The sequence below is a fragment of the Bubalus bubalis genome, chromosome 11 (genome assembly GCF_019923935.1).
Source record: "Bubalus bubalis isolate 160015118507 breed Murrah chromosome 11, NDDB_SH_1, whole genome shotgun sequence".
Taxonomy (NCBI): Eukaryota; Metazoa; Chordata; class Mammalia; order Artiodactyla; family Bovidae; genus Bubalus; species Bubalus bubalis.
The window spans coordinates 65,201,281-65,222,584 of record NC_059167.1 but is presented as its reverse complement, the minus strand read 5'-3'; the positions used below and the strand labels follow the sequence as shown (position 1 = coordinate 65,222,584).

At 36.6% G+C, this 21,304-nt stretch overlaps 1 protein-coding gene across 14 annotated transcripts in view; it reads right to left on the bottom strand.

Moving 5' to 3' along the window:
* The window catches only part of TTBK2 (tau tubulin kinase 2), a 145,376-nt gene that overhangs the window by 47,762 nt on the left and 76,310 nt on the right, over positions 1-21,304 (bottom strand). For 12 of the 14 annotated variants that reach the window (XM_044925155.2, XM_044925154.2, XM_044925152.2 and 9 more), the window contains 4 exons: positions 12,925-12,998; positions 6,597-6,737; positions 4,781-4,885; positions 1,268-1,333 (listed from right to left, as the gene is read on the bottom strand). In XM_044925155.2, the coding sequence (XP_044781090.1) occupies positions 1,268-1,333; positions 4,781-4,885; positions 6,597-6,737; positions 12,925-12,998 (386 nt within the window). The remainder of the gene's footprint in view (positions 1-1,267; positions 1,334-4,780; positions 4,886-6,596; positions 6,738-12,924; positions 12,999-21,304) is intronic. The other 2 variants (XM_044925158.2, XM_044925159.2) reach the window with 2 other exon arrangements.

The following is a 21,304-nucleotide window of genomic DNA, read 5'->3' as shown; positions in this document are numbered from 1 at the left end:
CATTCTACTCCTCAGATGTGTTGGGACCAGAAAAGAAGGGTAAGAACCAGTGCAATATGTGATCAAATTTCCCTATCAACATTAATAAGCTGATAGACCACTCTATGCTGGAAAGGCTTTTAGACGAAATCTCTACTCTTCAAATTAAAAAAAAAACACACATAATCTCTTTCTAGTAGTTATTTTGGAAATGCTTATATTATGATCCCTGAACACGTTTATGCTTATCTCAAAATGAATTCCATATTTCAAAGATTCTAATGTGAACATATAACAGAATTAATTAGAAAGCATAGTACTTCTAAAATTTTGCAAGAATCTATCTAGAGAATGAATACTTTCTTTTCAAGACAGAATAATTAACTAAATACCAAAAAATAAAACACACTGAATCAAATCAAATGAATTACAAATGCTTAGCAGAGTATTTCACACAGATAAAAAAATACTTTAACTATTTTCAATTTATAATTATATCCTAAGAAACCAAGGTAACTGAAGCATTGCATGTAAAACCACAGCATTCTAGTCCTATTACATTTAGCAGCAGTCAAGTTTTAATTAAAGCAGTTTTGGCTGCACAAGAATAAGGCAACAAAAATCAAGAGATTTCTCTTCATCAAGGAATCACATGTTAAATCTCCCAACTCTGTCCAAACAAGTTCAAGGATTGAGAATCCATAAAGTACTCACCTTTCCTACTCACAACTAAAGTTCAGGGTGAGGAAAAAAAATATTAGAGCAAAACAAAAGGATAAAAGTAAGAAAAAAAGAGAGGTTTTTAAAATTTAACCCAAAAAGAGATGAACAACTCACTAAAGATGAAAGAAAAATTTAAGTTTCTATATTTTAGATATTCATAAAAACAAATGTTTGATGGAGAGAGGATATAACAGATTAGATGTATATTACAGATAAAATGATGACCTACATTTCATTATGTATTGATAATATGAATTCCCAAATAACTTCTTGAAATAGAACACAGATGTCTTATTTATGCAAAATTCTTTAATAAATGTATTAATACTTACTTATATATAATTAAGGACACAAGATTCCCCATAGATGTATATATAATTAGCTATTATATTTTCTGCCAGATTCAATTTTATTTTCTCTGCAGCTGCACACATCTATTATATATCCACTATATACCTTACCATGCCTTAGTATTACTAACACTTCTGTACTCTAATGTCAAGAAGTCAGTCTGATGCAAGCATCAGCATGCGCATACAGCTATGACTCTAGTTCAGACACCTACCCTGTTCCGATGAGCATTGACTGATGCATAACGAACTGTCCCTCGAAAGCCTGCCACAGCTCGAGGCTACAAAACCAAGCAAAGAATAATAAATGAGCTTTAAATAGCATAAGATTCAGCACAGTTGAGCTCATGAAGAAGAAGGGCGAAACATGCATTATAGTCAAGAAAACATGACTTAAATTTCTAACTTTTTTTAATAAGTGAAATTATAAAAATTAGAGGAGAATATCTCTAAATCATACGTTTAAAATATAATAGCTATTAATGAGTCATATTTTAATTATCAATGAATCTCATTTTTTCTACCTACATTTTAAAATAAAGTAGGATTTATGATAAATAAACTCTATCCATGAGAAAAAATAAATGTTTTCATGTACCCAGAATCATGCCAAGCATCATAGTATATATGTTAATATTCAGACTCTGGTTACAAATAAGTACATTAAAAACATGAGGTCTAAGTAAACTAAGATACCAACCTCTTTGTCTTGGGTATATCACTCAAACTCAATTCAGAGATGGTGGCAACTTGAACCTCTCCCTGTATGTGTAATTCACATATTCATCAACTCAAGTTATTGCGCACTTATTATGTGCCAGGTACTGGGAATAAACTCTACATAATATGTGAATCCCAGTCCCAGAGAGCTCAACTTGGAATAAAGTCCAAATTCTACTTATTTGGCCTACAACACCTTCCAAGATTCTGGCACTTGCCTCATGCCAAAATGGATTTACTTCAGGTTTCCTCTTCAATCAAGTTTGTTTCTAGCGCAAAACTTTGTACTTGTTATTCTCTCTAGCTGGAACACCATCTCTCTACACGCCTCCAATGGCTGGCTCTTCTATCCCAAATTCAGCCCTCTGCTTGAATGTCACCTCCTCAGAGAAATATTGTTTAATCATTGTAATTTAAAGTAATATCTGCCCTTGCAATGCCACTCTGTTCTTTTACTCTTTTTTTTTCCCACAAAACATCTTTTGCTACCTAAAATTAATTTTATTCATATTTTTACTTATTTGGTTTTTCCCTGCTTCTTTCAATGGAATATAAACCCTGTGATGGCAAAGTCTTTTTTTTTGCCCACTTTACACACACAGAAACAAGTTCCAAAAAGTAAACTTGTTTGAGGACGCAGAATTAGTAGGTGATAAAACCAGGCATCAACCAAGGTCTTCTGACTTGAAATCATACACTCTATTTCATACTAAATCACTTCAGTCATGTCCGACTCTGTGCAACTCCATGGACTGTAGCCCACCAGGCTCCTCTGCCCATGAGATTCTCCAGGCAAGAATGCTGGAGTGGGCTGCCATTTCCTTCTCCATGTTTCTACTTTACTGCTTCACAAAGATCAAGTCAGTGCCTTTAAGATTCATGGATGGTGCTGTAGCTCAACAGGAAAACTAACATACTTTAAAATGATCATGGCCAATAATTTTCATTAGTAGAATTTTTTGCTCTCTTTTTCAGTAATTTCAAATTATCCTCAATTAACATGTACTAATGTGGTAGGCTGAAGAGATTACAATGAATGTTATTTTAAAAATCTTCAGTTACCAGAGTCATTTCAGTCATGTGCTATACACAGATAAACATTCTATGTGTTCTTCCTCCATTTGTTCATTTCTGCACACCTGTGTTTAATCTATTCATATTAATTATCTACTTATTTCTTCTTTCATCAAATTATCTTTTCTCCTTCAGTTATTCCTTTTTAGTTTCAAGATTTAACTATTTTTAAAATGTTCTTTGTATTTAATGACAAGTCTCAGGAATCAAACATTTCTGCAATCTGTTTAAGCTTCCTTTTTTTTCCTTAGCTGCCATTCACTGACAATCACAGTCAACAGATCTCAATATTTTCCTAAGACATCATGACTAACAGGAATATCTAATATTCTCAATTTGGCTGATGTAACTCCGAGGTTGGAGATTTCTCCTTCTAGAAGAAAACCATTTAAAAGTCCTTTGTTCTGGCTCTGACCTTACTTTTGCCATGGAAAGGTTGAGACAGAGGTAAAGAGAGATCAGCTGCCTAGGGAGATTTTGATGTGATCCCTCCAAGAAATAATACCAGGTCAAAGAAATTCAGCCATCTTAAATAATGCAGAAAAAACAATTCAACATAACTGGGGAAAGCAGCTATAAATGCAGGTAACTGTAATTGAAAGTAGATTATAATAAACACCATTAGCAAAGTACAATGGGCTATGAAAGTCTAGGAGTGGTAAGAATTAGTTCTACTTGGTGAGAAGAAAGGAGAAGTCCTGTGGAGGAAGGATGTCTTAAGAATAAGAAAACACATAACTGAGCCTTGAAAAAGGTGATCTCCAGAAACTTCCTCAATTGATGGTAATTTGGCAATAGCTATTTCAGACGGTAAAGATCTGCCTGCAATGCAGGAGACCTGGGTTCAAGCCCGGATCAGGAAGATCCCCTGGAGAAGGAAATGGCAACCCACTCCAGTATTCTTGCCTGGAGAATTCCATGGACGGAGGAGCCTGGCAGGCTACCATCCATGAGATCTCAAAGAGTGGGACATGACTGAGTGACTTTCACTGTTAACCATTAAAGTTGCAAATGGATACGTTCTCTTTGACCCAGCAATTACACTTCTGGAGATTGGTCTTACAGATATACACTTTGCAGCTGCTCTATATTCTGACATGGAAAGATCTCCTGGATACACTGTAAAGTAAAAAAAAAAAAAGGGAAGTGTACATCATGCTACCTTTGAATCAAAAAGGAAAAAACAAGAGTACACATTTGTATTTATTGTACATACATAATGAACTTCAGAAAGAATATGTTAAGGAACTAAATGTTAAGAACAGAGGAGCCTGGCAGGCTATGGTACATAGGGTCGCAAAGAGTCAGACACAACTGAAGCAACTAAGTAGAAGCAGCATGCAAACATTATCTAAAATGCCCAGTTCCCAGCAACAACAAAAAATTACAAGACATGCAAAGAAACAGGAAAATGTGACCCATATATGTAAAAAAAAGTAGGCAACAAAAACCGCTTATGAGAATGACTAGATGCTGGATATAAAAAAGATTTCAAAGTAGGTATTATGTTATAGAACTAAAGGAAAGCTTGATTAAAGAAAGGAAAGTATAACGGCAATGCCATATCAAACAGGGAATATCACTAAAGAGAAATTTTAAAGCGGAACTAAATGTAAATTCTGGGTATGACAAATACAGTAACTGAAACAGAAGTAGTATATGATGTAGAAAGCAGCTCAGACTGCAAAAAAGACGCTTGATCCTAAAGGGGTAATGTGTGTTCTTCCAAGATACACACTAACTCTGTACATGTTTTTAAAAGCTGTAACACTCAATAATAAAATTAATGAATACCATCTGTAACGTAATCATAAACTCTCTATGATACTTCTTGGATGATATCCATTCTGATACACAATCGGCATTTCTTTAAAAAGAGTGATACTATAATAAGTTAATCTGCAGATATTTAATAATAGTATGAAAATTCTTACTGGTCTGACGTCACCACAGGAATTGGTAAACTGTCGAGCCAAGCCAAAATCAAGCATATAACATTTCCGACACGTACTAGGAAAGCGACCCATGGCAAAATTTGACTAGAAAATAAAGGACGAAAACATACCTATTATTATTACACTTAGTCCTTATATCTTATCCTTCCTGTATTTTAATTCTTCTATTTAAACTCTATATAATACACATCCCACTTATACTGCTCTAGTCAATGTTTATTGGATATTAACACATAATTTTGCTGCAGGTTCTATTAATGCCTAAGATCAGGTGAACTTGAGCAAAAAAAATTTATGTGACTATTATAAAGTTACATAAAATACAACACTGATTTAATTGGAGTCAGTACTCCAATAAGTTTCTTGAAATTCTAGTCTAAGTCACTACTTAAACAAACACCCAGCCCTTACTTTTTAAAATGGGAAGAACTAGGAAGTAAACGAAATAGAATATATAGTCCAGAAATTGAAATGAATTTCCTATAAGCATCATGAAGCTGAATTTCACTAAGTGCAAAAATAAAAATACAATTCAAGGAAACATAACAGACTTAAGGACAATATATTTTCCATTCTTCCCTTAACAAAGATAAATGTAACATTAAATGACCGCAAGTTTGCAAAAATGGGTATATTAAGTAAAGGAATTTATAAAAGCAAAAGTCTAATTGTTATAGAATTGTTAGCTTTTATTTTAAAATACTGTTCTAGTTAGGGAGCTTTCTAATCAAATTGGAAACTCTTCAATTACCATGGTTCTCAAATAATGACATTTAACTTGACATGGAAATAAAAGCAGGAAAAATCTACATTACATTAAGTCTGACTCAACTATGTTAATTTTAGCTGTCATTTTCATGTAAACTGTTTAATTTTTGAAATCATGTAGCAACAGATGGGTAAAATTTTCAACTGCAACAAGCAACACAATAAATTTATAGTAAATACAGCATATCAGAAATGGGTCATTTGCCCTGTGAGTAATACAAAAACCAAGAAGGAGAAAATAAAAGCATATTTAACATTTACAGAAATCGCAATTTCTAGGAAAACAGAATAGAAAAAAATACTATATTGGCAGTGTAGCACTCAGGAGAAAAAGCAAGCTCTTTTATAATTGATGGTTTCTTTCAAGTATAATTTGTCACTTGAGAAATAGTTCAAAGAACACAATGCCAACATCTAAAAGCAACATGCATCTGTATTTTTAATCAATATCAGAAAAAAGAAATCCAAAGAATGACTATCAATTTAGGTGTAAGGCTAAGTATCAGTTGTTAACACATAAGTCAAACATTAGTCATTTTTAATTTGGCTGCTGAGCAACACTTTCATTGTTTGAGAAAAGCTCTTGATTATAAGTTATAGTATATAATTATAATTTTTTAAAAATTAAAAGGCAAGTTACAATACACTTCTAGTTTACATCTCTGCCACGGAAATTGAAATATTATCTTGTATTTAACATAGAAACCTACATTTGTAATTTACTGTGTCCCATCATAAGACTGGGCTTCCCAGGTGGTGCAGTGGTAAAGAACCTGCCTGCCAATGCAGGAGACACAAGAGATGTGTGTTTGATCCCTGGGCTGGGAAGATCCTCTGGAATAGGAAATGGCAACCTGCTCCAATATTCTTTCCTGGAAAATTCCATGGACAGAGGAGCCTGGTAGGCTACAATCCATAGAGTTGCAAAGAGTCTGACACCACTGAGTGACTGAGCACACACACACATCATAAGACCAAGAGTACCAAGCAAACTCATTCTGAGCTCTGGCAGGAAAAGGCCCCCTACCGGTTTGATGTCTCGGTGCAAGAATCCCACAGAATGGATGCTCTCAATAGACTCCAGAATCTGTCTACCCAAGCGAAGAGTAGTGCTAATGGTGAATGTGCCCCGGGACTGGCTCCGGCGTAGATCTGCCAGATTCCGGCCCTGTGGAAACCAAATAAACGCTTTCAAGTATGCTACTGAAAGCATGAGAGATGAGCAGAGAATTATTTGTTTACCATTAAAAGATGTTTTGACTGAAATAGCAAGGATTTTATCTGAATCATGATCCTCTCACTCAGGAGAAGAATTCTCTTAAGATAATGTATGAACATTTCAGACAAATTTAAGAATAACCAAAGTTTTTTTAAAGTTGTTTCCTTTTTTTAAACTTTTTTTTTAAATGAAGGACTCTTTAAAATCTATAGTACTTCACAACTTGCAAGTTTCACACACATGATTTCATATAATGCCATAAAAACACTTTTCAAAAATCTCCTATCCCTATATTGCCCCATCTCCTGCTTCCCTCTCCCCACTGTGAACCTGCTTCTTTTCTGTTTTACTCACTAGTTTGTTATAATTTTTAGATTTCACATAAAAGTTATATCTTATAGTATTTGTCTTTATCTTTTCTATGTCTATAACATGTTATGTTCCTGAGTCGTCATGTTTCCCTTTGTCACTGATGTCATAACAAAATGTAGTCTTGATTACATAAAAAAGATACACATACACAGGGCAGTAATTCCTCATTATTGCCTAACATATATTCCTATACAAACTATTTAACTTTTCTATGTCACAGCTTCCTTATAAAATGGGGCCAATAATACTTACCTTATACTGTTTTATAAGGCTTAAACAAGATCCATGTAGTGTCTGGCACACAGTAGGTACTCAATAGGTGCTAATTACTATTATAAATAAAAAGGTATGAAACAATCACAGCAGTAGATAAAAGCAAGGAATTTATCTAGTCTGTGCCAGATGTATTACATTCATGACTGTATTTAGTCCTTAGCACCCTGAACAGAAGTTGTTACACCAATTTTTCAGATGAGGATACTAAGGCTCAGAGAGTTTAAATAATGTTAACCTGTTAAGATAAAGTTGTTCTTCAAATCTAAGTCTGTTTAACTGGAAAGTGTTCTTTTTCCATTTTACAGTACTGATCTACCCAGAAGACTCCTTATTGAGTAGGTAACAAATCAGCATTCTGAGTGAGAGCAGGCTATGATGCTGCAGTTCCACCTGTAGCATTTATATGAAGAATTTATATTCATAGTAATATGGAATTAATATTATTAAATAAAAAAGGAAACTCATTTCTCCTTAAATAATGCTATAAATTTAACATGATCCAATAACTATGCAAGAGGATTTTATTATTAAAAATTTTAAACATACTCAAAAAGAAAGAAAGTAATATAATGAACCCTCATATACCTATCCATCACTCAGAATTAATAATTATCAATTAATGGCCAATCTTTTTTCATCTGTTATCCACCCCTCCTCTCCCCATATGTAACATACAATGTCTCCTTTCCTACACACATATACTGGATAATTCTCATGTAAATTTTAACCATAATTTCATCTACATATATTAGGCAAATAAATGAAAATATATAATAAAATCAAAGAAATTATATGCCAGAAGTTCTATCACAAAAAATTTGAAACTGGAAATATCAATATGAGCCATATTTTTTCTTTTAAAAAAATTTATATACCCTGAACCTATCCACTTGAAAAGAATTTAGAACAATGACCAACCCAATTGGAGGGACCCATAGCATCTAGATTCTGGTCTCTAAACACCATTTCTCATTAGGAGGAATCAGAAAGTAAACTGTGTAAAGTCGCTCAGTTATGTCCGACTCTGTGTGACCCCATGGACTGTAGCCTGCCAGCTCCCTGTCCGCGAAATTTTCCAGGCAATGATAGTGGAGTGGGTTGCCGTTTCCTCCTCCAGGGTCAGAAAGTAAGGATGCTATCAAAGCTCCCTGCTGCTGCTGCTAAGTCGCTTCAGTCGTGGCCGACTCTGTGCGACCCCATAGACGGCAGCTCACCAGGCTCCCCCATCCCTGGGATTCTCCAGGCAAGAACACTGGAGTGGGTTGCCATTTCTTTCTCCAATGCATGAAAGTGAAAAGTGAAAGTGAAGTCGCTCAGTCGTGTCCGACCCTCAGCGACCCCATGGACTGCAGCCTTCCAGGCTCCTCCATCCCTGGGATTTTCCAGGCAAGAGTACTGGAGTGGGGTGCCATTGCCTTCTCCGTCAAAGCTCCCTACTGGGAGCCAATTCATTTTTCTGAAAACTTGAAATTAAAGAATCAAACATTAGTCCTGCCTTTCTGTGTGAAATGTACCTAAGGATAACCTAATAATTGATGGAATGCTTTTAAAAGAATTCCTGTACATTTGCAACCCACTGAAGTAAAGAATTTTGGCAGTGATTACTAACAGGTTGATAAAACCTAAGATAAAAATCAGTGGCTCAGACAGTAAAGAATCTGCCTGTGATGTGGGAGACCTGGGTTCGATCCCTGGGTTGGAACAATCCCCTGGAGGAGGGCATGACAACCCACTCCAGCATGGCAACCCACTCCAGAATTCTTGCCTGGAGAATCCCTATGGACTGAGGAGCCTGGGGGGCGATAGTCCATGGGGTCACAAAGAGTTGGACATGACTGAGTGACTCAGCACACACAAGAGAAAAATTATGGGAACTTTAAAATGGTTGGAGCCTCAGAACCTCACTGATTCAATCTTAACACAACTAAAAGAGACAAGCAGACACTGTCTGCTGATATAATATAAATAGGAAGCACACAACCCATCTCTGAAGTATTCTAGCAAAATAAAACTGGAATCTGATCTAATCACAAATTTATAGAAAATATAGGGGACAGAAGAATATGTTAAGTATTACCACATGGAGACAATTAGCAAAATCCAGAGCATGGAAACTTCTGCATGACAAATAATTTTTTTAATCAATGACAATACAAACAACAACAACAAAAAACTTAAGAAAAAAAATGAGAGGGAACTTTTAAAAAGAGGCTTAAGAGGGACTTTCCTGGTAGTCCAGTGGCTAAGACTCCAAGCTCCCAATGCAGGGGGCACAGGTTCAATCCCTAGTATCCCTGGTTAGGGAACTAGATTCCATGTGCCACAACTAAGATCCTGCATAAAAACTCCTCATGCCACTGCTGCTACTGCTAAGTCGCTTTAGTTGTGTCTAAGTCTGTGCGACCCCAGAGATGGCAGCCCACCAGGCTCCCCTGTCCCTGGGATTCTCCAGGCAAGAACACTGGAGTGGGTTGCCATTTCCTTCTCCAAATGCATGAAAGTGAAAAGTGAAAGTGAAGCTTCTCAGTCGTGTCCGACTCTTTGTGACCCCATGGACTGCAGCCCACCAGGCTCCTCCGTCCATGGGATTTTCCAGGCAAGAGTACTGGAGTGGGGTGCCATTGCCTTCTCCAACACAATGATGATCAAATCATCCACAACTAAGACCTGGCACAGCCAAATAAATAAATATTTAAAAAAAATAAAAATAGGGGCTTGCCTGGTGGTCTTGTGGTTAAGAATCCACCTGCAATTGCAGGGGACACAGGTTTGATCCCTGGTCTGGGAAAATTCCACATGGCGAAGGGCAACTAAGCCAGTGCGCCACAACTACTGAGCCCACATGCTGCAAGTACTGACGCTCACACTGCTAGAGCCCGTGCTCGGCAACAAGAGAAGCTCCTGCAAGGAGGAGCCTGTGCGCAGCAAGGAAGAGTAGCCCTGGCTGGCTGTGATTAGAAAAAGCCTGCCTGCAGTAGCAAAGACCCAGCACGGCCAAAAATAAATAAATTAATACATACATAAATCTTTTAAAATTTTTGTTTTAAAAAAATAAGAGGCTTAAGATATACATATCCACCAAATACAATGTGTGAACCTTGTCTGGAACCAGGTTCAAGTATAACAAATATGAAAATAAGTGAGAGACACAACCAAGAAAATGTGAAGACTGACTTGAAAAGATATTATTGTGTATTATGGTTACTAGTGGAGAAAAAAGAATCCTTGACTATATATTGATATATTTATGATAAAATATGACTTCAATTTGCTTTGAAATCATCTGAGGAAGGAGAAGAAAGGCAGAATACAACTCTAGTTTCATTTATATTTAATTTTTTCCACAATAATAAAAAGCTTAAAAATATATGGCAGCCCTGATGTTAGGCAATCTAGATCTATATCTATTCTGGTTACAGGATTCAAAACATTTTTTGCCCTTTCCTAGGTGATATGCTTATCACAAAATACCATCCTTTGGCTATACTAAGGATGATCACATAAAGCCTCAATGGTGACAGGATAGCAAATGAGACCTGACCAACGGTCTTCCTAGGAGATATGAGAAAATAAATGTGTATGACTGCTTGAACCCTATTAGATTTCAGACCCATTTTCATGGTAAATAGCTAGAATTTCTACAGGAGAAATGGGATTATTCCTTAAAAATTTAAAGGCATATATTATATAACTGAATCACCAGGAGGCAAAAGACTAAAGTTAGCTTAAGAACAAGGAGGGTTTTTAGAAGAAATTAGAAATGTTGGTGAGAAACTGGGTCTGAGCATATAAATTTTATCAAAATATATGGGGAAACCCTGGCAGTCAACTTTAATATGTCAAACAAGAGAAAGAACCCTCAAACAGTTATACCAGCTTTAGTCTTATCTCACATCAAGTCAAACATATAGAGGTTAATGGTGGGTTAATTTTTTTATGATGGGAAAAAAAAAACAAAACAGCATGCAAGTCAAAACAAAGCATTCTTAGATGAGTCCACAGGAGCTTGCCAAAGGTCACAGGGCCATCACTGCCTCATATACACCATCCGTAGTTTTCCATACTTGCAGCTTTCTCATTTCCAGAAGTGAGATTAAGGTGAGTGTAAATAAAATAAAAAAGACTGTATGCTAGGACTGAGAGAGACTCTGCAGACTTAAAAAGCATCTCCACATCGTCCAGTCAGTAGTAGCCTATACACAAAAATAAAGAGTTTTCTCTTATTGTGCCAAGAATATTGGCCCAAGGTGTCCATCAAGTAAGTCCTAACACCCATCAAGTTAGTCAGTCCCAGGAAAACCTCAAGCCTCCTTGAGCTAAAGTCTCTTCATTTGCAAAATAGGGGTAAAACCTGCCCTATCCTCTTCAAAGGAAATGATAAGGATCAAGTAAGATGCATAATAAATCCAGAAGAAAAAAACTATAAAATAGCATACAAAAGTTATATTATTATTACAGGCCAAAATGAGAGACAGCAGGGTCCATATTAACGACCTAAAAAGATACAGGGATTCTGCTTCAGGTAAAAAAACTATGCTGGCTCAAGAGTAGTGAATCACATGACTCAGAGACATCAAGACAATAGTCTGCAGGAAATTAATGTCTATAGATCTAAATCAAATGCTGAAGGATAGCTGAGGGAAACAAGAGAAGCCCTAACAAGAAGAGGAAGAATTTAAGCGAGGATCTATGTCTCTGAAATCACTACTAAGTAGTTAAGTTGAAAAAATAAACAAACAAAAGAACCAAATGCCTAAAACAAACTTTGTTAAAGATGAAGGGAAACCCTGAGAACTCTTAAGTTCTCTTAAGTTAGGCAGCAAAATGAACCATGGCTTTTACACTTTGATGGTGAGTACAGGTTCAGAGCTGTGTGTGTGTGCGTGTGTGTATGCGTGTGCACGTGTGTGTGTTCATTCAGGGGCAGGGGCAGAGGCAGTGTCAGTGTCAGAGAGAAAGGGCTGATTTCCTTCTTTTTGCTGCAGTCATTACTTTAATGCTCCCTTTCTGAATTTCTGTCATCTGCTACCCAACCCAACTCCACTCTCCATCTCAGGACAGGAAAACAGAGCTATGTTAATAGTAAAGAGAAAAAACAGCATTTCTCTCCATCTCATTTTAAAATTTTCAAACAGTCAAGGTTGATATTTGTGAAAATGGGAACCTAGAGTCCTTAACATAATAAATGGTGGAGAAGGAAGGGACGGGAACAGGACAAAACTCATTATATCTGGTAATCCATGTGGGGATCAAAAATTTGGCAATGATGACAATCAACAAAGATGTGCATCAGAGAAAACAGTTGATAAAGACAACCCTTCCATCTTTGCAAAAATCTGTTATCACTAGGTCTGTTTAAATATATACCATCCGTATAGTATAAAAGATTCTGCAATGATACCAAGAATGATACCAAGAATGATATCAATGATATCAATTCTGCAATTGATACTGGTCATTTTTAAGATACATTTTCAAAGTAACCTACCTGCAACTGCATGACCACGTAGTTGAATCGATCATTCCTCCCACAACCAATAAATCTACAAACATGGTCTTTCCCTGGATAAAAAAAAAGAAAAAAAGATACAAGACAGTAGAAAGGTTATACTATAGTTTCTCTTCGTTTTTCTGTATAGTATTTTAATGATTGAATATAAAAACCTGTCTTAAGAATCTTAACGATAGGAAACTAGTATTATTCAAAATTTCTACCCACCTCTCTCCATATCCTACACTGCTCTTTATATAGTAAAGTAAGTGTTTACTAAATGAATAAACGAATGAGGGGACTAATGAATGATAATCTATTTAGGAAGGAAACAATTAAGAGGTCATTTCAAATCAACTTGCTCAGACATGATACATATAAAAGAAAGAAGAGCTATAAACAAGAACTATGTTAGGAATATATAATCTGGATTTTAGATATGGCCTGCCATTCACCATTATAGACTCAGTGAATCACTTCATCTTTCTGGGCCCCATTGATATGGATTTGCTCAGCGGTTTTCAACCTGAGTTTCACATGTGAAATCCAAGGAGGTGCTAGTGGCTGGGGTCCAGAGCAAAGTAGAGGTGGAGCAGAGAGAGACTAGGCTTTTGCATCTGATTCAGAACAGCAAACAAGGGTCCTAAAAGAGGATCAGGTCTGGTGGCTTCCAGGACCAGAAGAGGGAATCTGGCTGGAGAACAGTGAACGAAAGGAGGGATGGGATAACAGAATGAGATAATACTGGAGAAATAGGCAGGCACCAGATCCCGGAGGATCCTGGACTCCATAATAAGGAATGTGAACCACATATATAGGTCAGTGTTTTCTAACCCTAGCTGCTAATTAGAATTATCTGGGGAACTTTTTGAAAAATCCTAAACTTTTTTTACTGAATCAGAATCTATGGGGGAAAGATACAAGATATGAGCTTTCAAAAGTTCTCTGACCCAAAAGCAGACAGGCCATGGATGTTTTTGAAACATCCACATATTTGAAAACTACTGCTGAGTAGTGTGAGAAGCATCTAAAAGATTTTAACATAAAGAAAAACACTTAAAACATTCCATTTTAGAACATCGCCATGGTAGCAATGAGGAAGACAGACTATAGACAGGTCAATTATGGAGGCAGAATGGTCATTCTAGGGACAGTTACAACATCCCAAGAGAGAACAGGACTTGAACCTCTTTTTAATCTAATGTATTACAGTAGATATAGAAAAAAGAAACAGGATAAATCAGAGAGATGCTAAAGATGTAGTTACTGACTAGAAATGGGCACAATTAAATAAAAAGTTGTACCGAAACAAGAGAATATAGTAAGTTGTATAGATTTTAAGGGATATCAGAATGTTGAGTTTGAGGACAACCACGTGAATTCAGCAGACAATTGTAATTTCAAGCCTGAGACAAAAAACTGAGCTCCAGAAATTTACTGGGGAATGACTGGTTCATAGAAGGCAGATGGAACTACAAACATAAATGGAAGATTTCCAAGTTGAAAGAATAAAGAATGAGAAGACAAGAAACTTAAGAACAGAATTCTAGAAAATGAACCATCTAAAAAGCATGACTAGAAATAAAAGAGCCCATGAAGGAAACAGAGTAATAGCCTGAAAGGCAGGAGAAAACGATGAGAGATAAAGGTGATAGAATTCAGAGGTAGAAGTGGCCAGGGGCTGAGAAGTGCTCAGTAATATAAACAATTAGGAAGTTACTGGTGAGTGGAAGGGGCAGAAGCCAGTTCATAATGGGTTAAAGAATAAATGGAACATGAGACAATGAGGGCAATCTTTGAAGAAGCTTCCCAAAAAGTGAGGAAATCACAGACCAAGAGCCACAAGGACAGACTTTAATAGACAGATGAGGAATATATCCCAACATTCAAAAAGAATTAGTCCACTAATTTAAAATATAAACACAATCCAGGTTTAATTTAGTTAATGAGTCCACACTTCTCTTTTGCATCTGGGTTATCACATTGTTCTCTCATTCTCTGTGCTTCTGTTGAAAGGGGTCATAACTAGCAAGAAAAAGTACAATGGGAACAATAATTCACAATGTGTACGATGTATGTATATCACTTTACATACATTTTACATACGTTTGCAAAATAAGTCATCTAATAAACTGTAGTAAGAGTGAAAGGATAAAATGACTGTCAACTGGCAACTTACTCTTTTCCAGCTTCAAATAAACAATCATTTTAAAGTATTTTCTTACTATCCATTCCTCAAAACTCCAACTTCTTATTAAGATAACAATTAAATGCAGTATCTCTATTACAAAGGCATTTAAGTCATCTAATAACAAAAGGTCATACTAAATTTAACTCCTCTTGGAATGCTCTTTCTAAAATATCTTTATAAGTAATATAAAATACTATTTATCTCTTGATATTAAAACCACCCTACTTTTAAAAAGATAAAAATAAAATAAACTAGACCTTTATTGGGTAACCAAAATACAAAGTCAGTAGCAAATTTTCTAGGATTCCCCAGTACATCTTCACTGCATTAGGTAAGAGCTTAATGAATTCTTATCTCATACTTTATAACATAGTGTACCCACTGCTCTTATATTTTAGATATATACAATTAATGAAACTACTTATTAAAGTTAGTTTATTAGATATGTACCAATTTTTGGAAGCATGGAGAAACTAGAATTTAATTGAAACAGTAACTCTTCACCACCGCTTATAGCAGTTCTTAAAATAACTTTATAATAACTAGTACAAACTGAAGTATCATTTCATGAATACAGGGGTCCTATCTATGTTGTTCTGTTACTACCCCACAGTACCTGGCAAAGATATTTGTGAATGAACAAACTAATGGAAATAATAACTATAATAAAAATAATATTAATAATAATAAAGCATGCACAATATGAAGCATACTGTGTAGGCATTATATTAAGTGTTTTGTATGTACTTAATCCTCACAAAATCACTACAGATGGTGACTGCAGCCATGAAATTAAAAGACGCTTACTCCTTGGAAGGAAAGTTATGACCATCCTAGATAGCATATTGAAAAGCAGAGACATTACTTTGCCAGCAAAGGTCCGTCTATGGTTTTTCCTGTGGTCATGTATGGATGTGAGAGTTGGACTGTGAAGAAAGCTGAGCACTGAAGAATTGATGCTTTTGAACTGTGGTGTTGAAGAAGACTCTTGAGAGTCCCTTGGACTGCAAGGAGATCCAATCAGTCCATTCTGAAGGAGATCAGCCCTGGGATTTCTTTGGAAGGAATGATGCTAAAGCTGAAACTCCAGGACTTTGGCCACCTCATGCGAAGAGTTGACTCATTGGAAAAGACTCTGATGCTGGGAGGGATTGGGGGCAGGAGGAGAAGGGGATGACAGAGGATGAGATGGCTGGATGGCATCACTAACTTGATGGATGAGTCTGAGTGAACTCCGGGAGTTGGTGATGGACAGGGAGGCCTGGTGCGCTGCGATTCATGGGGTTGCAAAGAGTCGGACACAACTGAGCGACTGCACTGAACTGAACTGAATCCTCACAACTTAAATGGCATAAGTATTATTATTGTCTCTATTTTTCCAATTTGAAAATGGAGGCTTGGTGAGGTTAACTACTGTGTCTAAGACCCCACAGCGATGGAGCAGTTTGATCCCAGAGTTTTTGTTCTTACCCATTATGCCAGGAATAAATGAAACAGATTTTAAAGTCAAGTAACACCTTGTAAATAAATATTAAAACTAAGCAGTAAATAAAGACTGTGACAAAATTATGGGCTTCCCTCACAGCTCAGTCAGTAAAGAATCTGCCTGCAATGCAGGAGACCCAGGTTTGATTCCTGGGTTGGGAAGATCCCCTGGAGAAGGAAATAGCAACCCACTCCAGTATTTTGGCCTGGAAAATCCCATGGACAAAGTAGCCTGGCGGACTACAGTCTATGGGGTCGCACGAGTCAGATCGACCTAGCAACTAAACCACCACCATGATAAAATACAGACAAGGAGATCCACTATGTGCCAAGTACTAAGGCAAGCACTAGGAATAAAAGATAAATTAAATAAAATCCGTGCCCTCAAGGAATTCACAGCCTGGATATATAAACAAAAAATTACAATATGTATTAGTATGATGAGCTCTGCATTACAGACAAATTACTGTGGATACACAGAAGATGTGAAAATTTTATGAGGCTTTTCTAGAGCTAAATCATTAGATTTTAAATAATTAACAGAGTTAACAGACTAAAGGGCTAGATAAGAGGCTGAGGTGGGGGGCATGCTGAGATAAGAAAAGTACACTAAAGTCTTGTATGCCACATAAAGGAATTTAGATCTGACACATAATGGGTGCCAGTTGGGGGTGGGGAGAGGTAGTTCAAAGATTTTCAAGCATGAGAGCAACATAATTTGGCCTGTGTTTTGGAAAAGTAATGCTATTCACCATTAGATGCTGGTTTACGGAAGAGCTGAAGGCAGAGAGATATTAGGAGGTTAATACATCAGATGAGGTAAAAGATAAGGAAGGTTCAAATTAAAGCACTGAGTGTGAGAATTTAAAGAAGAGGAAAGATTTCAAATTAAGCTTTAAGAGACAGAATAGAGAATGCAAACTAGTACAGCCACTATGGAGAACAGTGTGGAGATTCCTTAAAAAACTGGAAATAGAACTGCCTTATGACCCAGAAATCCCACTGCTGGGCATACACACTGAGGAAACCAGAAGGGAAAGAGACACGTGTACCCCAATGTTCATCGCAGCACTGTTTATAATAGCCAGGACATGGAAGCAACCTAGATGTCCATCAGCAGATGAATGGATAAGAAAGCTATGGTACATATACACAATGGAGTGTTACTCAGCCATTAAAAAGAATACATTTGAATCAGTTCTAATGAGGTGGATGAAACTGGAGCCTATTATACAGAGTGAAGTAAGCCAGAAAGAAAAACACCAATGCAGTATACTAACGCATATATATGGAATTTAGAAAGATGGTAACGATAACCCTGTATGCGAGACAGCAAAAGAGACACAGATGTATAGAACAGTCTGGACTCTGTGGGAGAGGGAGAAGGGGGGATGATTTGGGAGAATGGCATTGAACATGTATAATATCCTATAAGAAATGAATCACCAGTCCAGGTTCGATGCAGGATATAGGATGCTTGGGGCTGGTGCACTGGGGTGACCCAGAGGGATGGTATGGGGAGGGAGGTGGGAAGGGGGTTCAGGATGGGGAGGACATGTACACCCGTGGAGGATTCATGTTGATGTATGGCAAAACCAATACAATATTGTAAAGTAATTAGCCTCCAATTAAAATAAATAAATTTAAATTAAAAAAAAAAGAGAGACAGAATAAACATATTATGCAAGAGAAGAAAGAGAATGAAGCCTTTTAAGTTAAGTGGACAAAGTAAACTGCATTAATATAAACCAAGACAAAAGTATGAGAGAGGATAATGATTTCTGGTTGGGGATTTTGCACTGATTTATCTATAGAACATGGAAGCTGTGTTAGAAATTTAGGGGTAGAGTTTAACAGAGGTCAACCATGTAAGGCCTCCCAGTGGCTCAGTGGTAAAGAATCTGCCTGCCAATACAAGCAGACACAGGTTTGATCTCTGGGTTGGGAAGGTTCCCTGGAGAAAGAAATAGCTACCCACTCCGGTATTCTTGCCTGGAGAATCCCATGGACAGAGGCACCAGGTGGACTACAGTCCATAGGGCTACACAGAGTCAGACACAACTGAGCACAGACACACAACTATGCAAATAGACCTATGTATTGTCAATGAGGTAGGAGTTGACTGCCCAGAGAAGACAGATAGTTTGAGAGAAGGACACCAGCTAGGACACCAGCACGTCAGGGAAAGAAGAAGGAACTAGTGAAGGAGATTGAGAAGGAAATCTATTCAGATTTTCGAGAGTCAGTTTCAACAGTGCAGGTTTTTCTAGGAATTTGTTCATTTCGTGTAAATTATTTAATTTGTTGTCATGTAATTCATAGTATTCCCTTATTATAATTCTTTTAAAAATCCTGTAAGGTCTGTAGAAATGTCCCCTCTTCCACTCCTGATTTTAGTAATTTCCGTGTTTTTGCTCCCCCCTCCTCCTTTGTCTGTCTAGTAAAGGCTTGTCAATTTGTTCATTTTTTAAATAAAAGAACCAATTTCTGACTTTGTAGAATTTTACCCATTGTTTTTCTAGTCTCTCTTTTATTAATTTCCACTGTAATCTTTCTTATTTCCTTCCTTCTGCTTGCTTTAGGTTTAATTTGCTCTTCTTTTTCTAGTGTCATAAGGTAGAAGGTTAGGCTATTTACTGAAAATCTTTCTGGTTTCATGATATAAGTGTTCACTGCTATAAATTTCTTTCTAAGTACTGTTCAAGATGTACCCCATAACTTTAGGTATCTCGTGATGATGAAGTTTTAATTTTAACTAAGCAATCGGTAGAACCAGTTTTGAATCTTAGAAGGTAGGGTCATTAATGCCATATATTATGCAGGACAATCTATTATTTTTCTCTGAAGGAGACACAATACTGCTGGAAAGAAAAAAGCATTAGCTTCAAGTTAAATTTCAACTCTGCCACTTAATAATTATGGAACTTTGATCAAATCTTGGTTTCCTCAACAGAGCTACTGAAAAAAGTTAAACGAGATAATATATTTATAAAGCATTTTCTTGATTAACTATTCAGTGTTCATTCCTCCCTGCTAACAGTACCCAAATTTCCCTTTGGAAATGATCTTCCTCTGTCTCAATGGATTTGATTTACTCAGGCAAGGTGGGACATTCATTGCTCTAAGCCAAACAGAATAATCTAGAAATTGAGATCAAGCTCAGCTGGTAAAGAATCCACCTGCAATGTGGGAGACCTGGGTTCGATCCCTGGGTTGGGAAGATCCCCTGGAGAAGGAAATGGCTCCCATTCCAGTATTCTAGCCTGGAGAATTCCATGCACAGTGTAGTCCATGGGGTCACAAACAGTCGGACATGACTGAGCAACTTGCACTTTCATTTCACTTGATGATGGAAAGAAAACTAGATATTCAAGACTGGAGACAATCAATGCATGATATTACTCTAATAAGTATAATTATTTCTGGGATGTTATAATCAGAGCAAAACTCAATACCTTCATATAATTACAAGAGATATTATATTTGAATATAGGCCCCTTCCAGTTGTTATGGGCAATCGTCTCTCAACTGTGAAAGAAACCAACATGAGGATAAAGTTCACAATATGGAAGAGATAACTGCAGCGAAAAAGAGTGTCAGATGGACAGTCATATGCAAAGGAATGAAAAGCAGACTCAATCTTATACCATATACAAAAATCAACTATCAAAAATCAACAATCCATCAAAATGGATTAAATACTTGACCGTAAGACTTGAAACCACAAAACTCATAGAACAGATCACAAGGGGTAAGTTGCTTGACATCAGCCTTGGAGATGACTTTTTGGACTTGACAACAAAGGGCAAAGATGGCAAATGCAAAAATAAACAAGTGAGATTACATTAAATCAAAATGTTTCTGCACAGCAAAGGAAACCACTAAAATATAACTACATCATATATCACCTCTGAATCTTTCAGCTTGGCATGGAAGAAAACTGCATGTGCTCAAGACTGCTTGAGTTAAATATTAGCTTTTTCACCTGCCAGCTAGTTATTTAATCTCAACATGAAGAATAACAACCGCACTTATGTCAAAGAGCTATTGCACAAGTGGAATCAGCTAAATAAGGTATTTCTAATACTTAATATACTGACTGGTACAGAATAAATACTCAATATATGCTCCCTATTACTATCACTAAAGCTTAGTAATTTTGACCACTAATTTTGGAAGGAAACATATATAAACTCAAATCTTGGCTCTACTGAGTAGGCTCACCTAGCATGTGCCTCTCTCTGATGCCATCTATTCTGCCGTATCTGACTGTACTTCAGTGGACCAGGCCAAACATGTCCCCTAATGTCACTGCCCACACACTAGTCATTAGATAATCTCCCTAAAATAACTTTTTATCATCTGCCTATTCAAGAAACCATAAACAATAATGCCTGAAGAGATTAGATTAAAATGGTGAGCCTGGATTTCAAGATTCATTCTATGTTACTTACCAAACCTCATTTCCTTCAGTTTAACATAAATTATACACTCTGATGAAGTTGTTTCTTTTTTTATTCTCCCTCACAAACGTTCTACCTTATTTTTTGTTCACATTATTTCTCTCAACCTCATCTCCTCAAATCAAATGCAACTCTTAAAATCTAAATATCCCTATAGGAGGTAATATCAACAAATTATTAACTCAGGATCAGATTTTCAGATATTTAGCAAGTTAGTCACCTAGCCAGACACTGAGGG